The sequence below is a fragment of the Neofelis nebulosa genome, chromosome 1, assembly GCF_028018385.1.
Source record: "Neofelis nebulosa isolate mNeoNeb1 chromosome 1, mNeoNeb1.pri, whole genome shotgun sequence".
NCBI classification, from domain to species: domain Eukaryota; kingdom Metazoa; phylum Chordata; class Mammalia; order Carnivora; family Felidae; genus Neofelis; species Neofelis nebulosa.
This window is the reverse complement of record NC_080782.1, coordinates 152,614,174-152,640,994: the sequence shown is the minus strand read 5'-3', so window position 1 is coordinate 152,640,994 and position 26,821 is coordinate 152,614,174. Positions and strand designations below refer to the sequence as shown.

The 26,821-nt window shown below is 63.4% G+C and overlaps 4 protein-coding genes across 11 annotated transcripts; 2 read left to right on the top strand and 2 right to left on the bottom strand.

The window, feature by feature from the left end:
* Window positions 1-452: 452 nt before the first annotated feature.
* GJC2 (gap junction protein gamma 2) lies at window positions 453-10,883 on the bottom strand. 2 transcript variants are annotated; one of them, XM_058740542.1, is made up of 2 exons: window positions 9,874-10,883; window positions 453-2,643 (listed from the first exon to the last, which is right to left on the bottom strand). In XM_058740542.1, exon 2 carries the CDS (start codon window positions 2,623-2,625, stop codon window positions 1,354-1,356), a length of 1,272 nt encoding a protein of 423 aa, XP_058596525.1. In that variant the 5' UTR covers window positions 2,626-2,643; window positions 9,874-10,883; the 3' UTR covers window positions 453-1,353. The 2 variants fall into 2 exon arrangements, with proteins under 2 accessions (XP_058596525.1, XP_058596521.1); XM_058740538.1 differs by lacking the exon at window positions 9,874-10,883 and adding an exon at window positions 3,723-4,244.
* Window positions 10,884-10,968: 85 nt separating this feature from the next.
* On the bottom strand, window positions 10,969-18,165 carry GUK1 (guanylate kinase 1). Of its 3 annotated transcripts, XM_058740547.1 has the most exons (9): window positions 18,027-18,165; window positions 17,531-17,684; window positions 13,714-13,827; window positions 13,316-13,357; window positions 12,497-12,593; window positions 11,646-11,784; window positions 11,476-11,560; window positions 11,275-11,360; window positions 10,969-11,162 (listed from the first exon to the last, which is right to left on the bottom strand). In XM_058740547.1, exons 2-9 carry the CDS (start codon window positions 17,574-17,576, stop codon window positions 11,127-11,129), a joined length of 645 nt encoding a protein of 214 aa, XP_058596530.1. In that variant the 5' UTR covers window positions 17,577-17,684; window positions 18,027-18,165; the 3' UTR covers window positions 10,969-11,126. The 3 variants fall into 3 exon arrangements, with proteins under 3 accessions (XP_058596530.1, XP_058596529.1, XP_058596531.1); XM_058740546.1 differs by lacking the exon at window positions 17,531-17,684 and having other exon boundaries at window positions 18,027-18,159; XM_058740548.1 differs by lacking the exons at window positions 17,531-17,684; window positions 18,027-18,165 and adding an exon at window positions 14,321-14,415.
* An 87-nt stretch (window positions 18,166-18,252) lies between these two features.
* On the top strand, window positions 18,253-22,049 carry MRPL55 (mitochondrial ribosomal protein L55). Of its 4 annotated transcripts, none has more exons than XM_058740552.1 (4): window positions 18,253-18,414; window positions 19,380-19,567; window positions 21,266-21,467; window positions 21,818-22,049. In XM_058740552.1, exons 2-4 carry the CDS (start codon window positions 19,506-19,508, stop codon window positions 21,968-21,970), a joined length of 417 nt encoding a protein of 138 aa, XP_058596535.1. In that variant the 5' UTR covers window positions 18,253-18,414; window positions 19,380-19,505; the 3' UTR covers window positions 21,971-22,049. The 4 variants fall into 4 exon arrangements, with proteins under 4 accessions (XP_058596535.1, XP_058596536.1, XP_058596540.1 ...); XM_058740553.1 differs by having other exon boundaries at window positions 19,377-19,567; XM_058740557.1 differs by having other exon boundaries at window positions 18,259-18,414; window positions 19,380-19,468.
* Window positions 22,050-23,982: 1,933 nt separating this feature from the next.
* C1H1orf35 (chromosome 1 C1orf35 homolog) lies at window positions 23,983-26,584 on the top strand. Of its 2 annotated transcripts, XM_058740514.1 has the most exons (8): window positions 23,987-24,173; window positions 24,298-24,448; window positions 24,566-24,611; window positions 24,698-24,780; window positions 24,892-24,964; window positions 25,131-25,219; window positions 25,618-25,746; window positions 25,842-26,584. In XM_058740514.1, the coding sequence occupies exons 1-8, from the start codon at window positions 24,080-24,082 to the stop codon at window positions 25,924-25,926; spliced, it is 750 nt and encodes a 249-aa protein (XP_058596497.1). In that variant the 5' UTR covers window positions 23,987-24,079; the 3' UTR covers window positions 25,927-26,584. The 2 variants fall into 2 exon arrangements, with proteins under 2 accessions (XP_058596503.1, XP_058596497.1); XM_058740520.1 differs by lacking the exons at window positions 24,566-24,611; window positions 24,698-24,780 and having other exon boundaries at window positions 23,983-24,173.
* Window positions 26,585-26,821: the final 237 nt, after the last annotated feature.

Sequence of the window (26,821 nt, the reverse complement as noted above, 5' to 3'; positions counted from 1 at the left end):
CCCACCTGTGTGCCCACTTCCGCCCTTCACGCTACAAGCTGTGACCAGCGTCCACATAATGACATCCACTGTACTCTGCCTTTCGTGCCTGTGACTGTAGGCTGAACTTAGGCTCTGGGTATGTGCGCCAGGCTGTGTTCTTTGTTGTCACCATCTGTGTGTTCGGCTGTGCCCCCCATCCAGCCCCGCCCTGCCCACTACCCAACACTGAAAGGCACCCAACTGGCCTGGGCCTTGCTTCTTCCAGCCAGACTGGAGCTGAGTCAGGTGTCCCAGTAGGGCCATGGCAGACATACACATAAACGTGCACACTCACACGCGTGTGCGCACACATACATGTACACACACCACACCCGGGCACACTCACACACGTGCGCACGCCAGGGTAGACATACATGTGTGCACCCACAACCTACGTGTGTGCATGCCCCACATGCACACACAACACGCAGTTGTAAACAAAAGTTAGTTTTATTTTGTTTCCTTTGCTTTGGCGGCTGTGTCTGAATTAGGGAGGGGGACGGAAGGCAGAGAAGGGGTAGATAGGAGCCAGGATCCCCATCCCCCAGAATGGCCCAAACCGGAGTCCCAGCACTCCCTGGCAACAGGCTAGCGGCCTCTTTGCAGAACCACAGTCTGTCCCAGGGGGAGGGGCCGAACCACAGAGGTACAGAAGCTCCAGAGAGTGCAGTCCCTTCCACCCACCCCAGGGCCTCAGCACAGGAGGGAACTGGGGGGGGGGGGGGGGCTGCCCCCTCCCACGGGATGATGCGGCACTCCCCTTCTGTCCCTCCCTTCCCGTCCAGACCTCGGTTTCCCCTTCTGTACCAGAAAGACCTAGGAGTGCTCTCAGCTCTGTAGGAAACAGGAAGTGGATTGGGGATGGAGGTGGGGGGTTTGGGAGGGAACCCCATTTGCTGCTGCAGGCTGTATGGACGAGCGCCGGGCCCGCCATGACACACATGGGCTGATCAGGGGAGCAGGGTGGGGGAGGAGAGGGCCAAGACCCCTCCCCCCCCCCCCACACACACACACAGGTGAGGCTCAGACTGCCCCCACCCCCGCAGCCACAGTCCCATAAACCCTTCCGGGTTTAGGGATCAGAGCTGGGGACCCTTCGCAGGTCCCTCCTCCTCCTTCTCCCCTGGACAGAGACCTCAGGCAGGGAGGGGCAGTGACGCTGAGCGGGTTATGCCTTCAACCTGGCGCCCCTCCCGGGTGGCCCGGAGCAGGTGGAGGAGAAAGAGAGGGCAGGTGGTGCTCCTCGCCCTGCGCCCTGGCCTTCCCCCAGAGCCCCAGCCCTCCGCCCCAGCCGTGGCCTGCAGGGGATCGGGCCACTTCAGGGGCGGGCCGTCAGATCCACACCGTGGTCTTCCCCTCCCTGCTGCTGGCACTGCCCTTCTCTGAGCCCGCCCTGGGCTTGGCGCCCGGCCTGCCCTGGCCCGTGCCCCCCGACGTGGCGCTGCCCGACCCGGAGGCGGGGGCGCCGGACCGCTGGGGCCCCCGGGCAGCCGCGGGGAGGCCGGGGCACGGCGGGCTCTCGCGGTCCTCCAACGCGTGCCCGTCCCGCAGCGCCTGCAGCGCCAGGCTCGCCAGGTCCCGGTCGTGGGAGCGCGCGCGCTCGGCCGCGCGCACCACCAGGCTGTAGTCAGGCGGGCAAGCCAGGCCGGTGGGCGCGGCGGGCAGCACGCAGGGCGGCGGGCGCGGCGCTGGGCCGGGGGCGCCGGGCGGGGGCCGGCGGCCGCGCACTGCGTCCTGCGCACTGCCCAGGCCGAGGTGCGCCATCTCGCACAGGTTGAGCAGCAGGCAGAGGCAGCTGACCACGTACATGACCAGCAGAAAGATGGTCTTCTCGGTGGGCCGCGACACGAAGCAGTCCACCACGTGCGGGCAGGGCTGGCGGCTGCACGGGAAGAAAGGCCGCACCTCGAAGCCGTACAACAGGTACTGGCCCACCAGGAAGGCCACCTCGAAGGCAGCCCGCGCCACCAGCTGGGCCACGTACACGCGCATCAGGCCCTCGCGCTGGATGCGCCGCCGCCCGTCGTGCTGCCGGGCGGGACCCGGGGCCCCCGCCGCCTTGGCGTCTCCGCCTGCGCCCTTGGCCGCGCCCGCGTCCTCGGCCTCGGCCTCCTCGCCCAGGCCTTCGGGCGCCCCCGACTCCTCGTCCTCCTCGCCCAGGCCCCCCAGCATGGGCTCCTCCTCGCCCAGGCCGGCGGAGTCGGGCCAGCCGGGGTGGGGCGGCAGGGGCAGCGGCAGGGGCGCGCGGGTCGGACGGCGGCGGGGCGCGCGGCGGCGTTCCTCCTCGGAGGCGCGGGCAAGGCGGTGCACGGCGTACCCCAGGTACATGACGGAGGGCGTGGAGATGACGACGATCTGGAAGACCCAGAAGCGCACGTGGGACAGGGGCGCGAACGCGTCGTAGCACACGTTGTCGCAGCCCGGCTGGCGCGTGTTGCACGTGAACTTGGTCTGCTCGTCCGAGTAGATGGACTCGCCGCCCACGGCCGTGAGCACGATGCGGAAGACCACCAGCACCGTGAGCCACACTTTGCCCACGAACGTGGAGTGGTTGTGGATCTCCTCCAGCAGTCGCGTCAGGAAACTCCAGCTCATGTTGGTCATAGGGGCGGGGGGTGGGACCTGCGGAGCGGGAGCAGAGCTCAACCTCAGGGGGAGACGGACCGTCTGCCAGGAGGGGCGCACGCGGCGGGGGGGGGGGGGGGGGGCGTCGCGGGAGGATAGGGAGGGGGCGGACCTCGGGCGCCCGGAGCTGGGACTCTGCCTAGCCCTTCCAGGAGCGCCGTGCCCACCCCCCCGGTCCTGGCCGCATCCTGGGAATGGATACCGGGAGAAGCCAAGGCCTCCGTGAGCAGAACTGGGCACCAGCCAGCCTGCAGCAGCACCAGCGCCCAAGAAAGCCCAGAGCCTTATAAGCCGCGCCCCTCCCCCAGCTCTGGGGACCCCACCCACCCCAGGCCCTGAGAGCCACAGGGTCATGGGGCCAAAAGGGAAACCAAGGCCAGCCCCATTCAGGGTCAGCTCAGATCCATGGCCCTCACCGCACCCAGGCAGCGCGCAGGTCATTGGAGAGGGTCTCATGGAGTCCTGTTCCCAGCATCCCGGAGGCCTCCAGGATCTGGGCTCCTCAGCTCCCTCCCCCCCTCCCCCCACTGGCCCTCATCCCCCCCAGACCCACCCCCTGGAGCCCCATGGCCGCCCAGAACCATCTGTCCCAGTCTCCCCCAGCAGTGCACCCCTCCCCCTTCCCTCCTCCACACCCTGCTTCCTCCGTCTGTACAGGGGACCCCCATACACTTCATGCCCCCCCCAAGGGACCTGCTGGCCCCAGGCTGCTGCCCAGCCCTCTGGGCTGTTTTTCTCTCTAGTCCCGACACCACCCTGCCCTCTGCTGTCTCCTGGCCCAGACATCCCCTCGGGGAAGACAAGTGAGGCCAGGCATGTGTCCAGGACAGACCAGTCCGTGAGGCACACAGACACCAGGGCATCTGTGACACTTGGAGACAGCCGCGGGGCCACTCACCACGTCCCAGACCAGTGCCCCCTTGCAGATCAGCTGATCCCTGGGTGGGCCCGTGCCGGGGAAGAGAAGGCCACTGCGTTCACCTCCCTGCGCCTCCAGGAAGGGGGGAGGGGCTACAGCCTCCCCCCCCCCCCCCCCCCCCCGCCCACCCTACCTGCTTCACTACCAAGGCCAGTACCTGCTGCTGAGTAGTTTGGGGACAGGAGACCCCGGGGTGCCTAATGCTTCTGGTCTCCTCCCTCTGGAATGGGCACGGGAGGCAGCGTGGGCAGGTGTGGGATGGCGCAGCAGAGGCGGGCGGGCAGGGGCTCCGGGAAGCTCCACTTTATGCAGCTGGGGCCTCTCCCCATGGGTGGGGGCAGGAAGAGGGGGCAGCCTGGGTTCCTGGGGAAGTGACCCTCTTTCCTCACATCTGTGCGCAGCGCCCCTCAGAGCCACACAGGCACACGCGCTTCTCAAATGCACAGCCACACATGCACTCGGACACACATGTGCATACAGCAGGGCACATGGACCCACAGACACACGTGCACGCTCGTGTGTGCACATACTTATAAGCAAATGCACAGAGGTTTGGAGCACCTGGGTGGCTGAGTCAGTAGAGCATCTCTTGATTTCCGCTCAGGTCATGATCTCACAGTGAGTTTGAGCCCTGTTCTGCCATGACAGCATGGAGCCTGCTTTGAATGCTCTCTCCTCTCTCTCTCTCTCTCTCTCTCTCTCTCTCTCTCTCTCCCCCTCTCTCTGCTCCTCCCCTTCTCTCTCAAAAGAAATAAACTTAAAACCCAAATGTACATGGGGCGCCTGGGTGGCGCAGTCGGTTAAGCGTCCGACTTCAGCCAGGTCACGATCTCGCGGTCCGTGAGTTCGAGCCCCGCGTCAGGCTCTGGGCTGATGGCTCGGAGCCTGGAGCCTGTTTCCGCTTCTGTGCCTCCCTCTCTCTCTGCCCCTCCCCCGTTCATGCTCTGTCTCTCTCTGTCCCAAAAATAAATTAAAAACGTTGAAAAAAAAATTAAAAAAAAAAAACCCAAATGTACAGAGGTTCACTCAGATATTTGTACAAGCACTAGGCGTGCACATTCACATCTGCACACAATTATAAACAAACACACTGGTGCACATGCACACACACTCTCGGGTACACAGACATGCACACCCAGCCCTCCGAGGCTGCCTTCTCCAACCCCCATCTAAGGCAGTGACTCTTCCCCCCCCCCCCCCCGTTCGTTCTAACCTCAACTCTTCCAGTATATGTCCCTGCCCCAGACCACATCACCAGAGGCTGACACCCACAGCCCCACCCCACAAGAACCCAGGAAAGGGGTGGCAGAGAGGCCTCCACCTCTTCTCTTCCTGCCAGGAGGGTGCCCCAGAAGTGGAAAGAGGAAGAGCCCTTGGTGTGTGGTATTTAACAACCAGCTCTAGGCGTGTGGGGGAGCCTCACTGTAGGGTGTGCCAATTCCCGGGTGTATGTGTGCCCACCACGCCCATGACCGAGCGGAGGGGCCTGCATGGGGGACTCTTGGACTAGCTCTAACTCTGCACTGGGGCAGACCCTGCGGGAGGTGTGAGGAACGGCGCAATGCCCTGGGGGGCAAGCCCACAGGGTCAGAGCCCCAGAGATGAGATTTGCCCTGGAGAGAGGGCACATCAGAGCAAGCCCTCCAGACCCTCAGCTCAGGAGAGAATCGGGCCAGCAGGAGCTGGAGGGAGCAAGGCTCCTCTCCTCCATCCCCTGCGCACTGGGGGAGGCAGGCTGCTTTTGGAAGGGGGGCAGAGACTCATAGGCGGCACCCATCAGATTTAGGGTTCTCACTGCTTGGGGGTTGTAGACTGGCGGAGGGGGGGGGTGCTGGAATGTCCCATGTGGTCGTGGGTTAGCATGGGAGACCTGGTTGTGAACCCGTGTTAGCTGAACATGACACAGATGGCTCCCTAGAGAATGTCACCGGCACGAGTGTGGACAGGGTTTGTACACACGCGTATTCCCTTGCCTATCAACTGACAGGGTGGAGATGCGCAAACATCCATAGCAGCAAACACACGCACCACGGTCCCACTCTCTGTAAAAGACGCTGTGCTCCTGGAGAAGCGACCAGTCCCTGGTTGGGAACAAGAAAGGTGCCAGGGCACGTGCTTGGGCGGGAGAGCAAAGAGCCGATGAGTTGGGGTGCGCACGCCCACGCACGCACTGACTCGCAAAGCACGCACACACGCGCGCGCCCCATGCCCACAAGCGCGAGCCCACGCAATGACACGCGCCCACTGACGCACAAAGTATGCATGTGACCACGCCCACGCACCGATGCCCACAAACATGTACGTGCGCACGCCCACGCGCGCACTGATGCGCAAAGCACGCACACGCGTGCGCCCCGGTGCCCACAAGCGGGAGCCCACGCACCGACACGCGCACACCGACGCACAAAGCACGCACGTGAGCACGCCTGCGCGCACACTCATGCCCACAAGCACGCACATGCTCACGTACGTGCCCACACATGAGTTCACAGCCACGCACACACACGCGCACACGTACACAGTGAGGGAGCCGGAAGCACGTCGCAGGAGCGCCGTGTGTCGGAAGCTGCACCTATCTGGGTGATAGCGGAATAAGGCAGTATTACAGATTGGACTCTAGCGTCTAAACCAGACTATAAAATAAGTGTGAGTCCGTACTGATATAAACGACTAAACGAATTAAAGTGGAAGAGAAGGGAGTTCTACACAGTTTATACAACCCATGCCACACGGCTCCCCATTCCTCGGCAGGGCCCTTCCAAAGAGCCGGCACCGCAAGAAGGGACGGACAGTGGACGCTGGCCCAAGTCCCCACCCTAGTGAGAGGCCGGTTTGTAGCACACGTGTAGACGCCCTGGTGTTCCGCAGAAAGCACCCAGGTAATGGAGAGACAACAGGAAACAGTTGTAGAGGCGGCTACAGATACCTGACATCAACACAGTCAGGGGTGTGATCACAAGGGAACTGAGGGCTGGACCCGGCAGCGTGGACAAGGAGACCTGATGGCCACGAGCCACTGAGACCCTGGGGGCACGCGCAGGAGACAAATACCACCCGAGACCTTAAGGAGACCCTAAGAGATGACTAAATGTCACATGAGACCCTGCAGAAAAGTACATGCCAGGAGGGACCATGGGGTGACCCTCAGGAGACAACCACGTGCCTGAGACCCTGGGGTGGACCTTTGGTAGATGACCACATGCCTGACACTCTGGGGGGGGGGTGGAGCTCAGGAGACGATCACATACCTCCTGAGACCCTGGGGGGACCCTCGGGAGATGACCACATGCCTGAGACCCTGGGAGAGGGCCCTTGGGAGATGACCAGATGCCTCCTGAGACCCTGTGGGGACGCTTGGGAGTCGACCAAATACCTCCCGAGACCCGGGATGGGGACCCTTGGGAGACGACCAGATACCTCCTGAGACCCTGCGAGGACCTTTGGGAGACGACCAGATGCCTCCTAAGACCCTGGGGGGACCTTTGGGAGACTCAGGATGCCTCCTGAGACCCTGCGGGGATGGTTGGGAGATGACCACATACCTCCTGAGACCCTGGGGGGACCCTTGGGAGATGACCAAATGCTTCCTGAGACCCTGCGGGGATGCTTGGGAGATGACCACATACCTCCCGAAACCCTGGGGGGACCCTTGAGAAACAATCACATGTACCTGGGGGGCTGGAGGGCAAATGCTCTGGTGCCCCTGGTGGACTCCAGGGCAGAAGAAGGACACAGAGAAAGAACGTGGACTTATGTTCATGACAGGGTAGTAACAGTGGTAGTGACACCGGTGCACCGATGAGAGGCTGTAAAATAACCACACTGCAGTACCTTCCTGCCCCATCAGTGGGAGCCCCCTTTCCCGGTGTGCCCCCCGCCCCACCTCTGGCAGGTATGTCTCTGAAGGCTGCAGGCAGGGAACAGACACCTTGGCTGATGGCTTCCTAGGGCTGCAGGCCCAGGGAGGACCCTGATCCTAAGGAGGGGTGACCACCTGGGGGGTGTAGGGGTGCTGGTTTGCAGGGGCCTTTGCTCAGATTAGATGCCTCAGAGCAGGTGTGGGTGGGACCACACTCAGCGGGATCCATCAGCAAGTGTTCAGGCTGGGTGTCAGGATCTGGGAGGGGACAGCAGTGGGGCTGGGGGAAGGGAGGACTTCCAAAGGAGGCTGGTGGGCTCTGCACTTCAAGCTCCTGTCACCCCTGGGTCTGGACAAAGGTCCTGGGAGTGGAGGGGGTGTGCAAGGGGCTGAGGGCCAGGGCCTGCCCAGCCATTTCCTTCCCATCCCTGACCCAGCTTCCTCCCAGGAGCCCCTCTCAGGGCAGGCGGGGCTTCCTCCCACTGAGGTGGGGCTGCCAGCCCCCCCTCCCCAGCTGGAATGCTCAGCTGAGAATCACTGAATATGCAGTGGGACCCTTCCCTGGGGACCTTGGAGCTCCAGAGCCTAGCCCCTTCCTAAGCACGCCCAGCCCTGGGTGGCCCCTTGTTCATGTGACCACCTGCACGGCCCTGAATGCGTTAGCTCAGAGCCCAGGGCCTCACCCAGCCGTGGGACTCACCCAAGGTCTCCCCCTGTCTGCTCTGTGGTTGTTCCACAGGGTTCTGTCCTGCATGTCCCTCCCTGGGCCCCTGGACCACTGTCCTCGATGCCCCAGTCAGGTTCCACCTGGACCACCTGGCCCAGAGGAAACTGCATACCCCTAGGCTGCCCAGTCCCCAAAATCTGGGACCCTCTGCCACATTCATCTGCCCCCTGCAGCTCCCAAGGGTACTACAGCCTCCCCGTCAGTGTGGACACTGGTCAGCCCCCAGGCTCCTCTCTGTCTCCCCTCACCAGGCCCTCCCCCAGGCTCCCCACCTCTGTCTCCCCTCCCCAGCCCCTCACCCAGGTGCCTCCTGTCTCCCTTCCTTGCCATCCCCTAGGTTCCCCTCTCCCTCCCCTCTCTAGCCCCCAGAGGTGCTACCTTCATGCCCCCTCCTGTTCCTCACTCCACCTATAGGTTCCACCCCCACAGCCCACCCTTGGGGTCACAGGCCCACAGGACTGGGTCCCAGGGAGCCCTGTGCACTCAGAATGAAGCCCCCACCCTCACAGGGTCCTAGGGCCTTCCTGATGCCCTCCTATCCAACTCAGCGCTAGTCCACATGCAGATGTCCACACGTGTTCACAGGTGCATACACAAGCGTTAGCACACTCACCCACCTCACCCTCTGCTCACACACACAAGCCCCTCCTCCAGACCCACCACATGGGTGCTCAGCAGAGGCAGGATGCACTGGGGGAGCTTGGCCAGGCTGACGACAGCCCTCCTCTGCGGCCACAGTGCCTCCCCTCTCCCCCCCCCACCCCCCCGCCACACTCCCCGCTCAGGACCCAGGGCCCCTCTGATTAGCTTCCCCTGCAACCCAGGAAGGGAGGGGTCCTCGCCCCACAGTCATGGTGATTCTGGGGCCACCACTGCAGAGAGGCCCGGAGAGAGCCCTGGGCGTGGGGCGCTGGTCAAGACCTCAAGGGCACCCCACTCTGGGACCCTCCAGACCTTCCCAGGCACCACCGACAAGGGCAGGAGGCCGCGCTCCCTCTACAGCCGGGTGGGTACCTCCACTTCCCTTCCCCCCTCTCCCCAGCTCCTGCCACCCTTCCCAGGTCCTGGACACCCCTTGCAGCCCCTCCTGTACAGACCCCATGCCCCATACCGTCGCTGCACCCACCTGCCCTCTCCGGATAAGCTTGCCACAGGCCTGGGCCACTCCTGGCCTGGCATCCTGCCCAGGCCACCCGCCCTCTCCCCCATTCTCCCCTGGGCCGCCCAGACGACTCACTCACGACATCTGTGGCACACTGGGGGCCGCTCCTGGAGAACAGGGGTCTGGTCTGCCCTCGGTGACCCCTGAGGCCCCCGACGCCTAGTAGGCACCCGTGAGGACTTGTGGGAAAGAGGCCCCAGGCCAGGTCAGGAACCGTGTGCTGGGTGGACAGGTATACCCACCCGGGTGTGTCTGCCTCCCCAGCCTCCCTGAGCAGACTGAGGCCCAAGGCCCAGCCTCTGGACACACTGCAGCTGCCTGGCTGGCGTGGGCCAGTGGGACCAGCGCCCTGAGGAGCCCCAGCTGCTGGGGAATGTCCGAAGAGCACCCCTTCCCTTCCTGCTCAGCAGCTGGCCTGCACAGCCCCCGGGGCTTCAGGTTCCCCCACCACAACGGAGGGTGGGCCCTGTCGGGAGAAGCGAGCCTGGGCCCACAGACAGGGTGCCTGATGCTTTGCACCAGGGGGCCGCCCACACCTGGGCCCCTGGGCAGTGCCCTACCTTTTCCAGGCCAGGAAATGTGAGTCCCTGAGCTCTTCCACCTGCCAGCCGGCCGGACACTGGCCCTCCCAGGGCATGTGCCTGGACGAGTCGTGGGCCCGACCCAGGGCCACCTCTCACCACCAAGCACAATGCGGGGGGAGGGCCTTCAAGGGCTCCATTGTTCCCCTCAAGGCCTGGGGTCTGAATCCCCGATTGTCCCTGGGGCTGGACAGGGCCCAGAGAGGGAAGGGGCCTCCCCTACTTGCCCCCCCTTCCTCTGCACATCAGCCTGGCCCCGCCTCACCTGCCTTCAGGCCTGGGGTGGGGATGTCCGGTAGCCCTCAGATTCAGGCCAGGCCCCCACCTGCCCTTCTCTCTGCACCTGGGCTTTGGGACAGAGTCCAGCCTCCCTGTCCACTCCCTGCCACCTCAAGTCTGTGTCCATTGTCTGGGTCCCACCACAGAAGCGTGGCATAGGCACGGACAAGGGCTAGGGGACAGCAGCTCTCCTGCCCAGCACAGCAAAGCCACAGCAGCCCTGACTCGAGAAGGGTGGCTTCTACAGGTGTCTTGTGAGACTCTGGGAATCTGGGAACCCCAACAGGAGCCCCCAGGGGTCCTCCCTGTGCTGGCCTTTCTGGGCCCAGCGGACCACGCACGAGGTGGAGGGGAGCCCAGCAGACCACGCACGAGGTGGAGGGGAGCCCTAGGCCCAAACAGGCCCCCAGGATGCAGGGTTCTAGCTCCCTCCTGCATCAGATCCTGGGCCACGACTGCAGCCCAGCTCAGGGACCAGGACAGGAGGGGCTCAGGCAGGAAGAGCCCCAGGTCCTACTGCCCACAGCCTCAGGGTACCTCCACCAGGCAATGCTCTCCAGCAGCCTCATCTACTCCATGAGGGCCCCACCCAGCACCCAAGACTGACCTCCCTGACCTAGGGAGGCAGTGCACAGGGAAGCTGGGGGTGGGCTGCCCAGAGCAGCAGATGCCAGAAAGAACTGAACCGCTAGCCTCCCACACTGAGGGGGCGGCCAGGAGTCGGGGTCTGTGATGGACAGCATGGCCCGGTCCCCAACACCCTGGCTTGAAGATGGCAACCCACAGGCTCAGGGACACGGTTACACAGCAGTTTTTATTAGGACATGGGCCTGGCCCCCATAGGAGGGGGAAAGGGGAGACCAGGGTCCCCCAGACACAGCAGTCTGAGGGGAGAAGGTGCTGGCTGATGTGAGCAGAGTCCCCATCGGGGAGGACACAACTGGCAGTCCCTCTCAGGAGTGGCTGGTCCTTTGGGCCTTCTTGATTTCCTGCCACAGGGAGAGAAGGGTATCAGGAGGGCCCAGGGGATAGGCCACATCGTCTGTCCCAGCCCCTCTCCCTGCGTGCACTACAGAGAAGTCCTGACCCTGCAGAGCCCACCTCGGACAGTGCCTCCTCCAGGGCCTGATAGGCCTTGTCCAGGTTGTCATTGATGATGATCAGGTCGAACAGGCCCTGCTCCTTGCCTGGGGAGGGGGGAAGAGGGAGGGCAGGGTCATCTCTGGTGACCAGGGACCCTGGGGGTCTCCCTGGTGGGTGAGGAGCCTGGGGGGATGGCAGGTGGCCAGTGCCCACACTCACAGCTCTCCATGTCAACACGAGCAGCAGCCAGCCGCTTGGCCAGGCTCTCCTCAGTCTCTGTGTTCCGCTGCCGCAGCCGCTGCTCCTGAGGCACAGGGGAGGGTCAGGGTGTCTGGGCGGGCCCCGCCCCCAGCCCCGCCCCCCCACCCCAGCCCAGGCCCAACCCCCACCAGGACGTCCAGCGAGGGCGGCTGCACAAAGATGTAGATGGGCCGCAGATCGGTCTTCTTGATGTTACGCACGCCTTGCAGGTCCACATCCAGCACACAGATGCGGTTCATGGCCTGCACAGCCCGCACCGCTGCTTTGCTGGAGGACAGAGTGGGGAGGACAGAGGGGCGGCAAACGCTCAGTGGGGCTTCTGGGGCTCAGCAGCCCCTCACGGCCTCAAGGAGCCTCAGCAGGGCATGGGCCTGGCCAGACATGAGTGCAGAAACCTACCAGGACCCCTGCACCTCCTCCACCTTTCTGGAAGTACACGTGTGCTGGGCTGAGGGTGGCTGTGGGAAGCGGCAGGAGGGCTCACTGCACAGCCCCAGGGCACCAGGTACCCACCCAACATAGCCCCACTGTCCTGTCCAGCTGTACCTAGAGCCTAGGATGGAGCAAAATGGGTCTCATAGGGTCTCTGGCTCACCCTTGCCAGCGGCTCACGAACAGGATGTGCACACAGGCTGACGTAGGCCTCTCAGCAGGGTGGGAAGAGCTGGCAGAGAAGTATTGGGGACTGGGGGGCACCCCCATGCCAGCCCACTACTGGGAGAGCAAGCTGAGTACAGCCTGTGGTCCTAGAAGACCCAGATTGCTGGAGTCCTCATTGAGTGCCAGTCCCTAGAGGGGCCCGCGGACCTCACCATGGCTTGGCCAGGTAGACAGAGGTGGCTGGGAGGAGGGGCCTGCAGAGCTCGACCCCTGGCTGGGCTGGGGACCTGACTCCCAACTGCCCAAACGACCCTCAGAGGTCCCGTCCAGCTGAAGGCAGAGCCCCTGGGAGGGTGTGGAGGTGCCAAGTGTGGCCCACCTGGTCCCGTACAGGTTCCCCGAGAACTCCGCGTGCTCAATGAAGTCACCAGCTGCAATGTCCCGCTGCATCATCTCCCTGGTCACAAAATAGTAATCTGCAAGGAGGGGCTATCTGAGCCTTGCCCATGGCCAGACCACCAGGGGCTTGGGCACCAAGTGTGGCCAGAACCAGCATCTCCGGTGCACCCGTCCACCCCACACGGAGGGGCTGTTCTGGGCGCTGAGCAGAACACACACATGACACCGAGGAGAGCCTGGAAACCACTGGCTTCCAAAGGAAGGCTAGAGGGAGCCTGGACACTGCTGGCCTCAGAAGGGGGGCCTGGACACTGCCAGCCTCGGGAAGGGGGGCCCTGGACACTGCCAACCTGAGCAGGGGGCCTGGACACTGCCGACCTGAACAGGGGGGCCTGGACACTGCCGACCTGAGCAGGGGGGCCTGGACACTGCCAGCCTGGGCAGGGGGGCCTGGACACTGCCAGCCTGGGCAGGGGGGCCTGGACACTGCCGACCTGGACAGGGGATCCTGGACACTACCGGCCTGGACAGGGGAGGTTCAGGGGACTCCCATGATCCTACTAAGACACAGAAGATACCTGCAGTATCAGAGGGACCCTGATGGTACACAACTGTGATGTCTACATCAATCAGAGGACCATGTGCGGAGTGGCATGTGTGTCAAGACTGGTGCCTTCAGGGACCTTATGCAGAGATTGGGGCCCCCACCCCATCTCTTCCTGGGTGCCAGCATGCTGCCTGCCCACCCTGTGCGGGGGTCCATCTCTCAGATGAGACAGACACCAAGGGGGGAGCTCACCTTTCCCATTCTCTTCTCCAGGCCGTGGGTCCCTCGTGGTGTCTAGGAACAAACACCTATGACCAATCTGGGAAGCTGGTGCCCCTACACCCATGCATGGCCTTCTCTGCAGGGCCTGGCTCAGCCCACGAGTGGGTGTGGGGGCCCCAGGTCAGGGGATGCAGTGTGGGGCTCTGGGTGGTGTGGGGCTCCCCAACGGGTGGGTGTGGGGGCCCCAGGTCAGGGGGTGCAGTGTGGGGCTCTGGGTGGTGTGGGGCTCCCCAACGGGTGGGTGTGGGGGCCCCAGGTCAGGGGGTGCAGTGTGGGGCTACCCCACGGGTGGGTCAGCAGGCGGCCTGGTCCTACCCCCAGCATCCCTGAAACCCTCCTGCCCCCTGCCCCTGCAACCCAGGCCTCACGGGACACGCTGAAGCCGAAGATGCTGCCATGTGTCTGCAGGAGTCTCTTCAGCAGGGTGCTCTTCCCCGCCCCTGATGGTCCACTCAGGACGACAGGCCTTGGTCCTGACATTCCTGTGGGTGAGGGAGAGGGGATCAGCGAGGCCTGAGGGATGTACCCAGAACTGGAAGCGGGCGGGTGGCTGGTGCCCCCCCTACCCTGTGTGAAGTCAGCCGGGGACTGGGATGGAGCTGGACTTGGAACCCAGCGCCAACCTAGTTGTGCCTCACCCGGGGCTAGCTGGTGTCACACACATCAGCCACAGATGTGTGAGTTCCCTGGCCATGCAGTCCTGGACTTTGGAGCCTGGGAGGGTCCCCATCCCTGTGTCTCCAGGCACCACACCCAAGACAGCCTCGGTCAGTAAGCAGCACCTGAGCCCTGTTCTGGAAGCTTCCAGTGGGACGTGGGAACCCAAGGGACCACAGCTTCTTCACCCCTCCGATGCTTGGGCAGGTGGACCACCCCTAGCACTTGGCTCAAGACAGGGAAGGGGGGGAGCTCCAGATGACAGCCGTCCAGCTCTGCGCCCACCCGACCACCCCCAGCATGCCCAGCAGGACCCACCTCCTGGTGGGATGCAGACTCAGGGACCAGCCTGGGGCAGTTCCAGAAGAGCCTGCAGGGGGTGGTAATCCCTGCTCGCTCCCCACTCTCTGAGCACTAAATCCCTCCCAAGGCAGCCAGCCCCGCCCACTGAGCACAGGAAAAGGCCACTCCTCAACTCACCCACCCAGACACCTTGTGCTCAGGACACGTGAGCAGGGCCAGGTGCAGACTTGGGGGCTGGGGCACCCCTGGTGCACAGGGGCACCCAGGGGGACTTGTGCTGGGCTGGTGCAGCTCCCTACTCTGCCCACCCCTGCAGAGCTCCATCTGGGGGCCCCCAAGGTGGCTGGCAGACTCCCCTTGGCTGCCCTGTATCCCAGCCAGGGCGGCCTGTCCGCAGGTCCCTGGGCGGGCCCCGATCTCCTAATCCTCGATGTAGGCCAACACAGTAATCTGGCTAAAGCACCGCTATTCTGAGACCACCTCACCTTATGGACAAGCCCTGAGGAGGATGGGGGGGAAAGGGACCCTCTGCTGGAGACATAACAGGCAGGGACCTGGAAGAAGCCGTCAATACGCTGATGAGCATCGCCTTCAGGTGACGCCTCTTCCAGGTGTCCTTCCCAGCAAGGATCCCACTGGACCCCCAAGTGAACTCTGGTGGTCCTGCCTTCCCGCCCACAGGCCCAGGCCCACTGCAGCTGCCCTCTCCTTGGCAGGACAGCCCTGGGTGTGTCTGGGGATGGGAGTGGAGGGAGGGGTCTGTCCATCCCACACCTGGCCCTGGCCCTCCACCTAGGTCTTCCTGGGAGCCTGTGGTGTGTTGGTGCCTTGGGAACACGAGTTCCTCTGGGCAGGGCGGCCCAGAGAGTACACAGGGTGGTGGTCAGGGAGCTGAGCAGGAGGATGTCCAGATCCTGTTCACAGCAGCACATGTATGGGGAAGCTGTGGACCCATCTCGGAGTGTTCCCTCTAGGGATTCTCCACCACGGACCTCATGGGGCAGGTGCCTCTGCCCCAGGATGCCCCCTCCCCCACACACCAGCTAGCACCCTGCAGCCCCCAGCGGTAAACTCCCCGGTGGTGCCAGCCCTGCAGCTCCGACATCCCAGGACTGCAAACGCACCAGGAGAGACATGTCTTCAGTAAGGGCCAGACCGCACACAGGGAAGTGCCACACGGTCTTACTCACCACCCCACCCTCCACCCTGTCCCAGGCGTGTGTGTCCCAGAGCCCCACCCTCCAGGCCTCCTCCCCGTTGGCCCGAACTGGCCGCCATGCCATGGGCAGCAGGTGCACACTCAGGGTGGGCTGAAGGCAAGAGCAGCCTGCTTGGCTCTGAAGCAATGCCACTCCCTGTCAGCCTCCCCCGGCAGGGGCATCCTCCTGGGCCCCACCTGACCCTCAAGCCCAGGCTCCAGACCACCCTGTTGCCCTCCCTCAAGGGCTAAAACCCTGACAGTGTGGGGTGGGAACACCATCTGGCCAGCCATGGCCATGCTGCAGGGGTGGGGTCTGGCCAGCCAAGAGCACTAAGTCCTTCCTGACGTGGGGCCCACGGAACTGAGCTCCCTCACCCCAACACAGGCCACTACCTGGCCCCCATGTCCAGTGGCCATGGTGGCACAGTCCTGACAGAAGCCACCTTTGACAGGAGCACATCCAGCTGGGATGGGACTGGAGGCCCCAAGGCCCCAGCTACACTCAAGTGTGTCCTCTTGTGAAGGAGGTCGCCCAAGTGGATCTGGACCAAAAGGGCTGGTCATACCTGTCCCCAAAAAGGCTGCATGGGCAGGGCTGTGTGTGGGGTACAACCAAGCCAAGAGGCCCTGAGAAACCACATAGCTCTCAGGATACCCACAAAGTGGCTGATGTCTTCTTCCCCACTTCCTGTCCCCAGTGGGGTAGGACCAGTCCCTCCTTGAGAGGAAGCTGGGCTGTCTGACACTGTGCAGGACTCTGGCACCTGGCCAGGGCCTGGGGCATAAGAACTAGAGAGCAGGAAGGAGCCCAGGCCCTCCAAGGGGAGGGACCATCCTTCTCCTAGAGACTGGGGTCTTGTCCTTGCACTCCTAATCGTTATCAGGACGCCCCCCCCTTCCTGCTCCTCTTTCCATCGTCTGGATCTTCTTTCTTGGCAACACAACACTCAGCAAAAAGCAGAAGCCAACTGTTCACTTCTTTAAAAAAAAAAAAAAAAAAAAAAAAAAAGGAACATGGGCGTGGCCAAAAAAGAAACCTATGGAGAGTCTTAACCCTCAGAACTGCCAGAAACTGATACCTCTTAACTGCTGCCCCACTGGCTCCAGCCAAAGATGAAGCAGCCGTACAATGTGTTCCCAGGACTGAAGAGAGCCCCACCTGGGCTGTGAGCGGGCCTGCTGTGTGCAGCTGACGTGGGAGGTTCCCACAAGGGGGCAGCACGGGGCACACTCAGCCGTCGGTGGTGAGATAGGAAAGCACATGCATCCCAGGCCCCTCCTGGGGATGAAGGCCAGGGTTCCCCCCCCCCCCCGGGGGTCCCTCGCCCATGGTCCAGGATATGTAAGACTGACAGAAGAATGCCCACAAGTCCGCGCTTGGGAGGTGTGCTGCCCAGGAGCCTTGTAGGGGGCTCATACAGCTACATCTTGGCCTGTGTCCTCCCTGCCCCATGGGCCCTACCCTGTGGGCCCTACCCCACACTGGCCACTAACACCTCAGCTCCCAGCTGCCCTTCCTCCCCGTGGAACAGTGACGTGGCTTGCCTCCCTGCTCCTCCCCAAACCAGCACCCCCAATGACCTAGGCTCACTACCTCTCCTGTTCCCAAAGTAGCGTCTAATCACACCACACGCGCAGTTTCCAGCAGCCCAGACTAAAGCGTCGGGTACTGACGGAAGCTGAGCTCCACCTAGGACGCCCATAAGCCACAAAGGTTTGCCACCAACTCCCTGCTCCGTACAGCCTCGGGGCGCTGGACCCTGGGGGCAGGCCAGGAACCCGCAGCAATCAGCAATCCCGGGGGGCGGTGGGGAGGTGCGGGAGACCTCCGAGGGGCCAGCTCCATCTGTCCAGGACCCCCCTGGGTTTGCCCTCGGAGGAGGGAGCTGAAGCACAAAGAGCCAGACTACCAGGAGTTTCCCTTCTTGAGCCCAGGGAAGACTGTGTGGGCTTTGCGTGGCGGCCACAGACGGGCCTTCAGAACCCTCTTCTCCCAGAGTCTCCGGCTGTGCTGTGCGGCCCACCTTGGGGAGGGGTGTCAGGCTGCTCCCCCTCTCTGCCCCTCCGCATGCAGCAGGGTCCACAACGGCATCCAGCGTGAGGTCCTCAGGCCGCGGGGGATTTACAAGCTGTCTGGAGCTTCACGAGCCAGGAGAATCCCCTCCTACATTTTGAGAACTAACACAGGGAACCAGCTTTTAATTCCTCTACACGAGAGCAGCAGCTACCAGAAGCACCTGCGCTGCACGGAAACGCGCGCGCGTACACGAGAAGGGCGGCCCGTGACAGGGGCCGAGCTACATTCATGGACAAGCACACTGCCCTGCTCTGCTCGCGGAGACCGCGGCCGGCCAGCCCTGGGGCGGCCCGCAGGGGCCGCAGGGCACGACCCCGCGTGCTCAACCCCCGAGTCTCCGCGACAGAGGCGTCACCAGTGCGACGGGAGGGCTGACCGCGAACGGCCCCCGATCCAGCCCCGCGGCCTGCGCGCGCCCCGACGTTCGCCCGCCCGCTGCTCACCGTCCGAAGGGACCCGGCCCAAGGCGGCCGCCGCCAGCCCGGCCAGCGGGCGTCGCAGCATGAGAGGCCGCCTCCACCGCCCGCCTGCGGGGCTACGTCAGCGCCGCGCCGGCCCGCCTCCGTCCGCAGCGACCTACGTCACGGCGTCGAGCCGGCCGGCTGGCGCCCGCGGAGGTCGACGTCACTGAGCATCGCCGGGCCGTGTCAGTACGTAATAGTACGGCGCCGGCCTCGCCCCGCCCCTCGTACGTGTCGTCAGCGCCGCGAGACGCGACGCCTGCGCAGGACGGCGCGTTGGGTTAGCCCGGAGTGTGTGTGCTGTACCTGCGGTCGCCTTCGTTCCCCAGTGGCCGGCGGAAGCCCGGACGCTGGGAGTCGAGGTTCTCCGGTGAGCAGGGCAGGGTGGTGCCGGAAAGGCGCGGGCGTTGCGGGGTGGGAAGGGCTTTCCCCGAGGGAGGGTCCGAGCCCCGCCGCCGGCCCTCGAGGGCGACAGAGCATGGGGGGGCATCCGCTTGGATAGTTCGTTTTCCCGCGAAGTGCCTTCCTGAGGCGGTGGGAGGCCTGCAGATACCCTTGCCCATCAGGTAGGGGACCCCACAGCAGAGCTGCGCATCTCGGCCGGGAGGTCTCTCTGCCAGGGATCTGAGTGTCCGACATCCCAGGCAGGGGTTGGGCTGTGAAATTCCTGGCTTGCCGGGCACGGATCTCTGCACCGACGGTTTCCTGGGGGTCAGGGCTCAGGGACAGTAGTTCCAGGTCTCGGCTCTCCTTTTATAATCCCGACATCGCGTGGTGTCGTGAGAAGTAGGTGACCTTGGGAACCAGGGAAACCCCCAAGGTGCATCCTCAGAATGGCTTCCCTGCGTCTGTAACCCACTACCGAGGGTCTGGGCCCTGCCGTAGACTTACGGACTCAGGCTTGGGAGGTAGGACCTGGGCATCCGGAGTTCAGGAACCCCACCCCTCACCCCCACCCCCACGGATGATGCTAATGGTAAGTCAGGGCTGAGAGCCTGACGGTTTACTGGGAGGGACTGGCAGAAACCCGGTGATAACTTCCCTGTTGTAGACCTCCTTAGGTCTATGGTTTCTTCCTGGCTGGGATTTGATGGTTAGGTGGGAAACCTTGTCTTTTAAAAAACTCTCAAGGGGCGCCTGGGTGGCTCAGTTGACCATCTGAGTCTTGATTTCAGCTCAAGTCATGATCCTAGGGTTGTGGGTTTGAGCTCTGTGTCTATTCTCTCTCTGTTTAAGGTTCTCTCTCTCTCTGCTCCTTTCCCCTATCTCTCTCTGAAATAAAAACCTAACATATAAATAACTAGTTAATCAGTGTTTTTTCTTCTTGTCCAGCAGGTTGCACACCAGGCCAGTGGCTGATCCTGAGCCTCCATGTACCACAGGGGCCCCCCGGGAAGAATGGCCACCATGGGCAGTCTGCTTGGGTAAGCAGGGACTTCCAGGCCCCTAGGGACTGCTGTCATGGGGCCGCCTAGCCAGCGTGTTTATCTGAAGAGTACGTACAAGTACATACAGATGATATGGTAGGTGTCGAGGGCAGAACAGAAGCGACTTGTGAGCACTTAGCAGCAAACACACGGTGGTGGTGGTGACTTTCCTATTCAGATCGCACAGCCCAGCCTGACTCTGGGTCCTTCCCACTGCTCCCACTGGAACTGTGTCCTCATCTGCCCTTCCCCTGACGTCGTGTCCTCCCTCCGATGAGAAGTATGGTGTGATCACAGTGTTGCCACAGAGCTAAAGGAGAGCAGGGTCCTAGTCGGTTCTGTGGCATCTAGGAAGAGGGATGGGGCACCGGAAGCTGCGGGTAGTGTGAAGCTAGGGAAGGGACTCCAGTGCAGCGTTCCCAAGAAAGTTCATGTTAGAAACGCTGTTACCGTGAGGGAACACCCAACATCCCTTCCAGCCCCTTCTGGAAGCCTCCCCAGTCTACCAACCCAGGGTCCTCCGAGGTGACTGTGTCCTGTCCACCATCTGCATGACTGATGGCAGGGACTGGCTTTCTGTTGCCATACTGAGTGCCCAGTGACTTAACGGCAGATGCAGTGTGGTTCTTGCCCTGAGAACAGCAGTCTTGGGGAGGAGATGTACCCTCGGCCTGAGGGATTGCTGGGAAAGCTGGGTGTGGTAGGAGCTCCACACAAGGCAGGTGGCACTGTGTCAGGCTGTGAGGTTGCAGGACACGTGGTCAGCCTGCCTTGTGGAAGGGGCAGGCCTGAGAGCTGAAAGACATCCCCACCTGTAGAGGACAGGGTCTCCATGAGAGCCGATGTGGGGACCAGGTGGGAGGTGTGGGCTGGATGGGGCTGCTCACGCAGCGAGAGCCTTGGCAAAGTCAGGTGGGGAGCTACTGGGATGCCTGCCTGCCACGGGCGTGTGAAAGAACACTGGGCAGACAGGGCCACCTCTGGCATACAAGACATTTCAGGGAATTCTCGAACTCTGCGGTCGGTCAGGTGCCCTCATCCTCAGACCTGGGCTAGAGCCGAGTTTGCAGGAAGGGTAGACTGGAGTAGACCTTGGGGGTCGTGCGGCCCAGCAGAGTGGGGTGACTAGGGCTTCCCTTGTCCTGTCACTCGAGAGCACACACCCTACTGTACGGAGGGAGGCCGAGTATCTGCCGCACTCAGAAGCCAGGTGGGCTCTGGGTGTTTCGGTCCACTTGTGCTGCCCCAGCAGCAGGCCATGGGGGCTGGGAGTGGGGAAGCTGGAAGTCTGAGCTCAGGGTTCTGTGGAGGCCTGTCTTCCTGGTTCCAAGTCCTCACAGCAGTGTTCCGGTCTCTTGCCTTATAGGGGCACCGGTCCCACTGTGAGGGCCCTTGTGACCTCCTCTCACCCTAACCACCTCTGAGAGGCCCCACTTCCAACAGCACATCATGGGAGTCGGGGCTTCAGTGGGGGGAGACACGAAGGTCCGGGCCACAGCACTAGGTCTCTGTTCCCCTAGAAGTCTGGTTCCTGCCCGATGCTGGCGTCCAGTGCCTGAACTGTACAGCCAGGCCTCACCAGGAATGGTGCCTGAAGCCCACTGAGGTCTGCGCTGCTGACCTCTGCCTTCACACCTCTGAAAGCCTCGTGATCTTGCCCAGCTGCTATGACCATGCCCTGTTGTGGTGCAGGTCAACTGTGTGCACCCTTGGAAGCTGGACAGCTGGGCCCTGTGGGTACTCCAGTCCCTGCACCAGCCACTGACCCGTGCACATGCGCGTCTGTGTCTATAGCCTACTGCGGCAGCACATGCTGATGGGGGCTGCCCCTGCGTGTCGCCACCTGCACCTGTCCTCCCAGATCGCTGACAGCAACAGGGCCTCACTCACGCGCGTGCGCCGGCAAGCCTATGCGCGCCTCTACCCCGTGCTCCTGGTCAAGCAGGATGGCTCCACCATCCACATCCGCTATCGGGAGCCACGGCGAATGCTTGAGGTGGGCCTCTCTCCCCTGTACTCCCTGGGGTGTGGGTCCTGGCAGGCTTGGCCGTAGCAACTGCTCCTGCAGGAGCTGTGGCCTCGGCACCCATGGCAGCCTAATGGGTAAGGGGAGACGGGGGCCATGAGGAGAGGGAGGAGGGAGAGTGGACTTAGCTCCACACGTCAGGACCAGAGAGCAGCTCTGAGCTGTGTGTCTGACCAACATCAGTCTTGGGAAAACAACTGAGAGCTTTGAAGGCAGACAAACCTAGCGAAATGTGAAAACCTGAACCACACAGTGGAGGACAAGGTGAAGCAGAGACAGGGACAAGGCTCTGGGCCCTCTGACCGAGCCCCTCCCCACAGATGCCCATGGATCTGGACGCCCTGTCCTCAGAGGAGAGGAGGGCCCGGTTCCGGAAACGCATGGCCCAGCTCACAGAGCAAAAGCAGCAGGAGCCAGAGCTGGGCGACGACTTTGATGTGGAGCGGTACAAGCAGTTTTGGACCAAAAAGTGACTGTGCCTGGAAGCTGGCTGGGTTGGGGACACCGTGGGCGGGGAGGGTGAGCCTTTAAACATGGTGTGTTCACAAAGCCGCCTCTGCCTTGCCTATCTTTCTGGTGTGTGTGTGTCTGGCTTGGGGTCTCTGTGGCCACAGGGTCGGGTGAGAACTGCAGAGCCAGCCCTCGGGGCCTGGAGCCCCTCCCCCCTGCACTGCCTTCCAGCAGGGCACCACAGGCTCTCCTGGCGGGAGTGTGGCAGCCACAGGGGTGGAAGTGGGTGGAAGGAGCAGGGTGTCTGGGATCCCTGCTGGTGGCTGGCCCACCCTGCCCAGCACTGAGGCGCTCTGCCATACCCAATGCCAACAGGAGGTGCCATCGGCCCTGTTGTGGACTCACTCTGCTTGCAGCCCCGCCCGGTGCAGCTACAACAGACCAGCCTTCTGTGGTTGACTGCTACTTTTCCCTCTTGTGGTGGGTGTCACCTTGGTCAGGCTTTTGCAAGACTGAAGGCTCAAGTCCTAACCTTTCCAAGTGCAGCTGGCCCAGCCCCAGCCTCGGGCTGCCCTTGGGTGTTGACTGTGGGGCGCTGCCTGACAGATGGTGGGGAAGGTGTACCCGGCATGACTGGAGAGGGGCGCTGGCGTCTGATTGTGGCTCCCAGAGAGGGATGTAGTGCTAAGCACCCACCTTTGGACTCCTGAGTCCCCACTGGTCCACTGAGCACATTGGCCCTGAACAGGTTTACAGGGACATGCACCGCCCCTGCACCTGTGCCTGCCCTCCAGCTCCCTGCTTGTGAGATGCCCAGTGGCATTGTCTGATCCCAAGGTAGCCAGGACGTTTCTGAAGATGGCAAGGCACTTTACCTGAAGTGGGGTCAACAATGATGGATGCAGGAGATTTGTAGCCAAAAGGCAAGGGTGGGTGTTGGTGATGAGAAATTACTAAGAGGAATCACCCAGGTAGGGAGCGTTCTGGCAGATGCCACCTAATGGGATCATTGCTGAAGGCAGGCTTGGCAGCAGCCCCACATCTGCATGGGATCCTGCTGAGATACTGAGGCGGGGGTGGGGTGGGGGGGGGGAAGGGAGGGAGGAGGTGGGCCTGGGCAAGCTGGCCAGGGGTCATGGGATCCTGCTGGTACTGAGGGCAGGGGTCTGGGCAAGCCGGACCGGAGGCCCAAGGCCTGGCTGGAGAGCTCTGGAGACCTGAGCAGTCTGGTCAAGCAGAGAACTCCATCTGCGCTACAACCTTCGAGGACCCAGGGACTTCCTATACACGGACCCCCAACTCCAGACCTCCGCAAGTACCACCCCCCCTTCCAGGCCCATTTGGGGACTTCAAACTTTGTGCTGACGGCTTCCAGTGTCCAGACCCTGGTGGCTGACCCTGCCTGGCCAACCACAGGCGGCCCCCGTGGCCCACGCGCTCCCCAGAGGAGCCTGCGGTCTCAGACCGGCGCTCTGCGCTCCCGCGCTGGAGCCCCCACGGGGCAACCCCCGGCCCAGGGGAGGCGTCGGCTCTCCGGGCCACACGTGGGGAAGCCCAGACTCCAAGACGACTTAGCGGCAGTGCACGACGCCGCAGGGGTGCCTAGGGAGCTTCCTCCGGATCCGAGCCGCTTCGAGCCGCCCCCTCCCGGGACTGCTGATCCAGACGGCGAGCCTGGACCGCCAGGAGCCTAGGTGCGCGCTTGGAGACCCCCTCCCCTATCTCCGGGGGCGCCGGTCGGGGGTTCCCAGGGGCCGCCCCTCTCCCAGCGCAGCCCTGGACCCCGGCGTCAGCCGCCCAATGTGGTTCCTAATAACAGCTGTTGTGCCAGCGGTACGCTCAGGACCAGGCCCAGCGCCGTGGACCGCTCCTTCCCCAGGGCGGGGCGCAGGCGCGCTGAGCGAACGCCAGGGGAAGTGGAGCAGTGAGCCGTGCGCAAGCGCGCCAAACCTTGGCGCGGGAGGGGAAGCAGTGCGCATGCGCGCGTGGCGCTGCGGAGCCAGCGCGGGTGTGACGTTCAGGCACGCGACGCGGGAGCGGGCGCCGGCGGCGGCGGCGGCGGCGGCGCCGCCCGGGGCGGCGAGGCCGGGGCTTCGGGAGACAGGCCCGGGGGCGGTGGACGGCCGGGAACCATGTTCGGCTCCAGCCGGGGCGGTGTGCGCGGCGGGCAGGACCAGTTCAGCTGGGAGGACGTGAAGACCGACAAGCAGAGAGAGAACTACCTGGGTCAGCGCGGTGCCAGGCCCGGGGCTGGGGGGTGCGGGTGCGGAGGACGAGGGGGCGCGGGTGCGGGGAGCGACGGTGCAGCGCAGACCCCGCGGGCCGAGCCCTCGGCGCTGCATTTCCACAGGCAACTCGCTGATGGCCCCTGTGGGCCGCTGGCAGAAGGGCCGCGACCTCACCTGGTACGCCAAGGGTCGGGCGGACGGCGCGGGACTGAGCCGGGAGGAGGAGCTGGCGGCCGTGAGGCAGGCAGAGCAGGAGGCGCTCATGGCGGCGCTGTGAGTGAACCCCGCGGGGTTGGGGGAGCTCCGGGTGGGGGGCGCGGCGGGGACGGAGAAGCAGGGGTCCAGGCGAGGCCGGCCGCTCCCTGAAGCTTGCGCGCGCCACCCCCGCAGAGGTTACAAGAACGTGCGGAAGCAGCCCACTGGCCTGAGCAAGGAGGTGAGGGGATCCTCCTGGGGGGCGGGGGCGAGGCGGGGCAGGGCCGCGAGCTGCCCGCCGCAAGCACCCTCTGGCCCTCCGCGCAGGACTTTGTCGAGGTGTGTAAGCGGGAAGGAGGGGACCACGAGGAGAAGGGAGTGGACCGGCTGCTGGGCCTGGGGAGCTCCAGGTGTGTTGCGAGGGGGGTGGACTCTGCCCAAGTTGCCCAAATGGAAGTGCGACCAGATTAGGGAGGCCGGGGCGTTCTCACCAGGGGGGCTTATCACCCGCGTTCCCGCAGTGGCTCCGCAGGCCGAGTGGCGTTGTCCCGAGAAGACAAGGAGGCCGCCAAGCTGGGGCTCTCCGTGTTCACGGTAAGTGCCCATAACACCCGGGGATCCCGCGGTTCAGGGTCAGGGGCTGGCTGTCTCTGCTCATGGGGCACTCCCGTTTCCCGGCCCGGGAAACCGGAGCTGGTCCTCCCCGTTGGCATCCCGGGGCACCTCCCACGCACCCCCCCAAAGTGGCCTCCCACCGCAGCACCATCGCGTGGACAGTGGCCGGCTGGCGTCTTCTCCGGCCTCCGCCAGGAAGAAGCCTAGGTCTGAGGACGAGAAGGCGGAGCCGGGGTAAGGGCCGCCCCCCAGCTCCCAGGGAGAGGGTGGGGCTGCACATAACTCCAGGTTCTCTTAGTGGCACGGCTGCAGGCTGCCTTTGGGTCTGCCCTTCCCAGCTCCTGTCCCTTCTTCCCTCCGGGGCCTGGGTCCCCATTGCCTGCTGGGGTCTCTGGAGGGAGGCGCTCAGGTGGAAGGGGGAGCCCCTGCGCTCTGCTGGTGCCCTGCATAGGGGGTGTGGGCGTTGTCACCTATCGGGGCATACGTGGTGGGGCGGGGGCCAAGTGGCATTTGCCGCAAGGGACTGTCCCTCGAGTTGCCTGTACCTGCCGCTACTTAGCGGTAGGAGGGTGGTCGGTACCCGGTGCGACCCTCTCACCGCCCAGCACTGTGTGCCCTGCCCCTCCCTGCAGCCCCGAGGGCCACAGGAAAAGCAGAAAAGAGAAAAAAAAGAAGAAAAAGAAGAAGCACAAGAAAGAGAAGAAGAAAGAGAAGGCACACAGGAGCAGGGGGACTTCCCCACTGCCCCCAGCTCCTGCTGGGTAGGTGTGCCTCTGCTTTGGGGCAGCCTGGTGGTGGGGTGGGCAGGGCAGCCTTACACCCACCCACCGGGTTTCGGTTTCCGCGGTCTCCCCAGGCCCGGGCGTCGCAGGCACAACTCGGACTCCAGCTCCTCCTCACCCAGCTGTAAGAGGCGGCGGCGTGGCCACCACAGTGACTGAAGCCAGACCTGCTGACAGTTTCCAGCCTCCAGCAGACCCCCTCCCCGCCCCCCCTGCAGGGGCCCTGGCCCCAGAGACAGCCCCTGGCGGGAGGGCAGGGGGCATAGCCTGGGGAGCCCCCGTGCGGCTTTGGGGTGGCCAAGTACAGCTACTTCTATTTTTCTTTAATTCACTCTTTGTACTTAAATAAAGTTATTTTAAGGGGAAAGTATTTCACACTCAAGGGTAGGTTGTCACATGTTCCAGTAGAAAGGGGCAGGGGAGAACATGACGACGGTATCAGGTTCCAGTAAGACCAGCCAGAGACCCTGGTGGGCCTGTCCCTGGGCAGTGATGTCAGATGTACCAGATCATCTGGGTCACATCTCACCCTGGGTGATAGGCTGGACATGTAGATCATGAGGGTGAAGACTTGTACCTGGAGTCTCCTCCACCCCACTCCAGGTGCCAAGGAACCTGCCCCCTGGACTCCTTGGAGAGGGGGGCAAAGTGGGGCACTAGCTCCCTCCCCCAGGCCTCCCCTCCTCTGCAGGGAGGGGACCTCTTAAAACCCAGCAGAGTGAGCACAGGACCCAGGCTGGATCCCTAATAAGGAAATATGCATCTTTTGCTTTGGATTTGAAAATTAATCTAACTAAAGACAATTATGTCTGTCTAACCCTGGCCCTGGCTTTTCAACCTGTTAGTGGAGGGAAGGGCCAGACTGGGCATCCCCAGGGCAAGGGAGCCTGGACTCCAGCCAGTCCACAGTCACAGCTGGCTGGGGGAGCCAGGGCACTGAGGATTCAAGGATGGCCTACATGGCAGCAACACAGAGCTTGGCCAAGGGCAGCACCCCCCCCCCTCTGGTCCCCATGCAGTGACCCTGCTGTCCCTATCATGGCCTGCCACTGCC

Excerpts from the sequence above, each read along its gene's own strand:
- MRPL55 (XM_058740552.1), top strand. The coding sequence starts at position 19,506 with ATGGGGCCGCCTAGCCAGCGTGTTTATCTGAAGAGTACGTACAAGTAC. Across the intron at positions 19,568-21,265 it reads AAGTACATACAGATGATATG|CCTACTGCGGCAGCACATGC; the intron begins GTAGGTGTCGAG and ends CTGTGTCTATAG. Across the intron at positions 21,468-21,817 it reads AGCCACGGCGAATGCTTGAG|ATGCCCATGGATCTGGACGC; the intron begins GTGGGCCTCTCT and ends CCCTCCCCACAG.
- C1H1orf35 (XM_058740514.1), top strand. The coding sequence starts at position 24,080 with ATGTTCGGCTCCAGCCGGGGCGGTGTGCGCGGCGGGCAGGACCAGTTC. Across the intron at positions 24,174-24,297 it reads GCAGAGAGAGAACTACCTGG|GCAACTCGCTGATGGCCCCT; the intron begins GTCAGCGCGGTG and ends GCATTTCCACAG. Across the intron at positions 25,220-25,617 it reads GACGAGAAGGCGGAGCCGGG|CCCCGAGGGCCACAGGAAAA; the intron begins GTAAGGGCCGCC and ends CCCTCCCTGCAG.
- GUK1 (XM_058740546.1), bottom strand. The coding sequence starts at position 18,087 with ATGCTGCGACGCCCGCTGGCCGGGCTGGCGGCGGCCGCCTTGGGCCGG. Across the intron at positions 12,594-13,315 it reads TGGAGAAGAGAATGGGAAAG|ATTACTATTTTGTGACCAGG; the intron begins GTGAGCTCCCCC and ends CCCTCCTTGCAG. Across the intron at positions 11,361-11,475 it reads TCGTGTTGACATGGAGAGCT|GCAAGGAGCAGGGCCTGTTC; the intron begins GTGAGTGTGGGC and ends CCCCCTCCCCAG.
- GJC2 (XM_058740542.1), bottom strand. The coding sequence starts at position 2,625 with ATGACCAACATGAGCTGGAGTTTCCTGACGCGACTGCTGGAGGAGATC.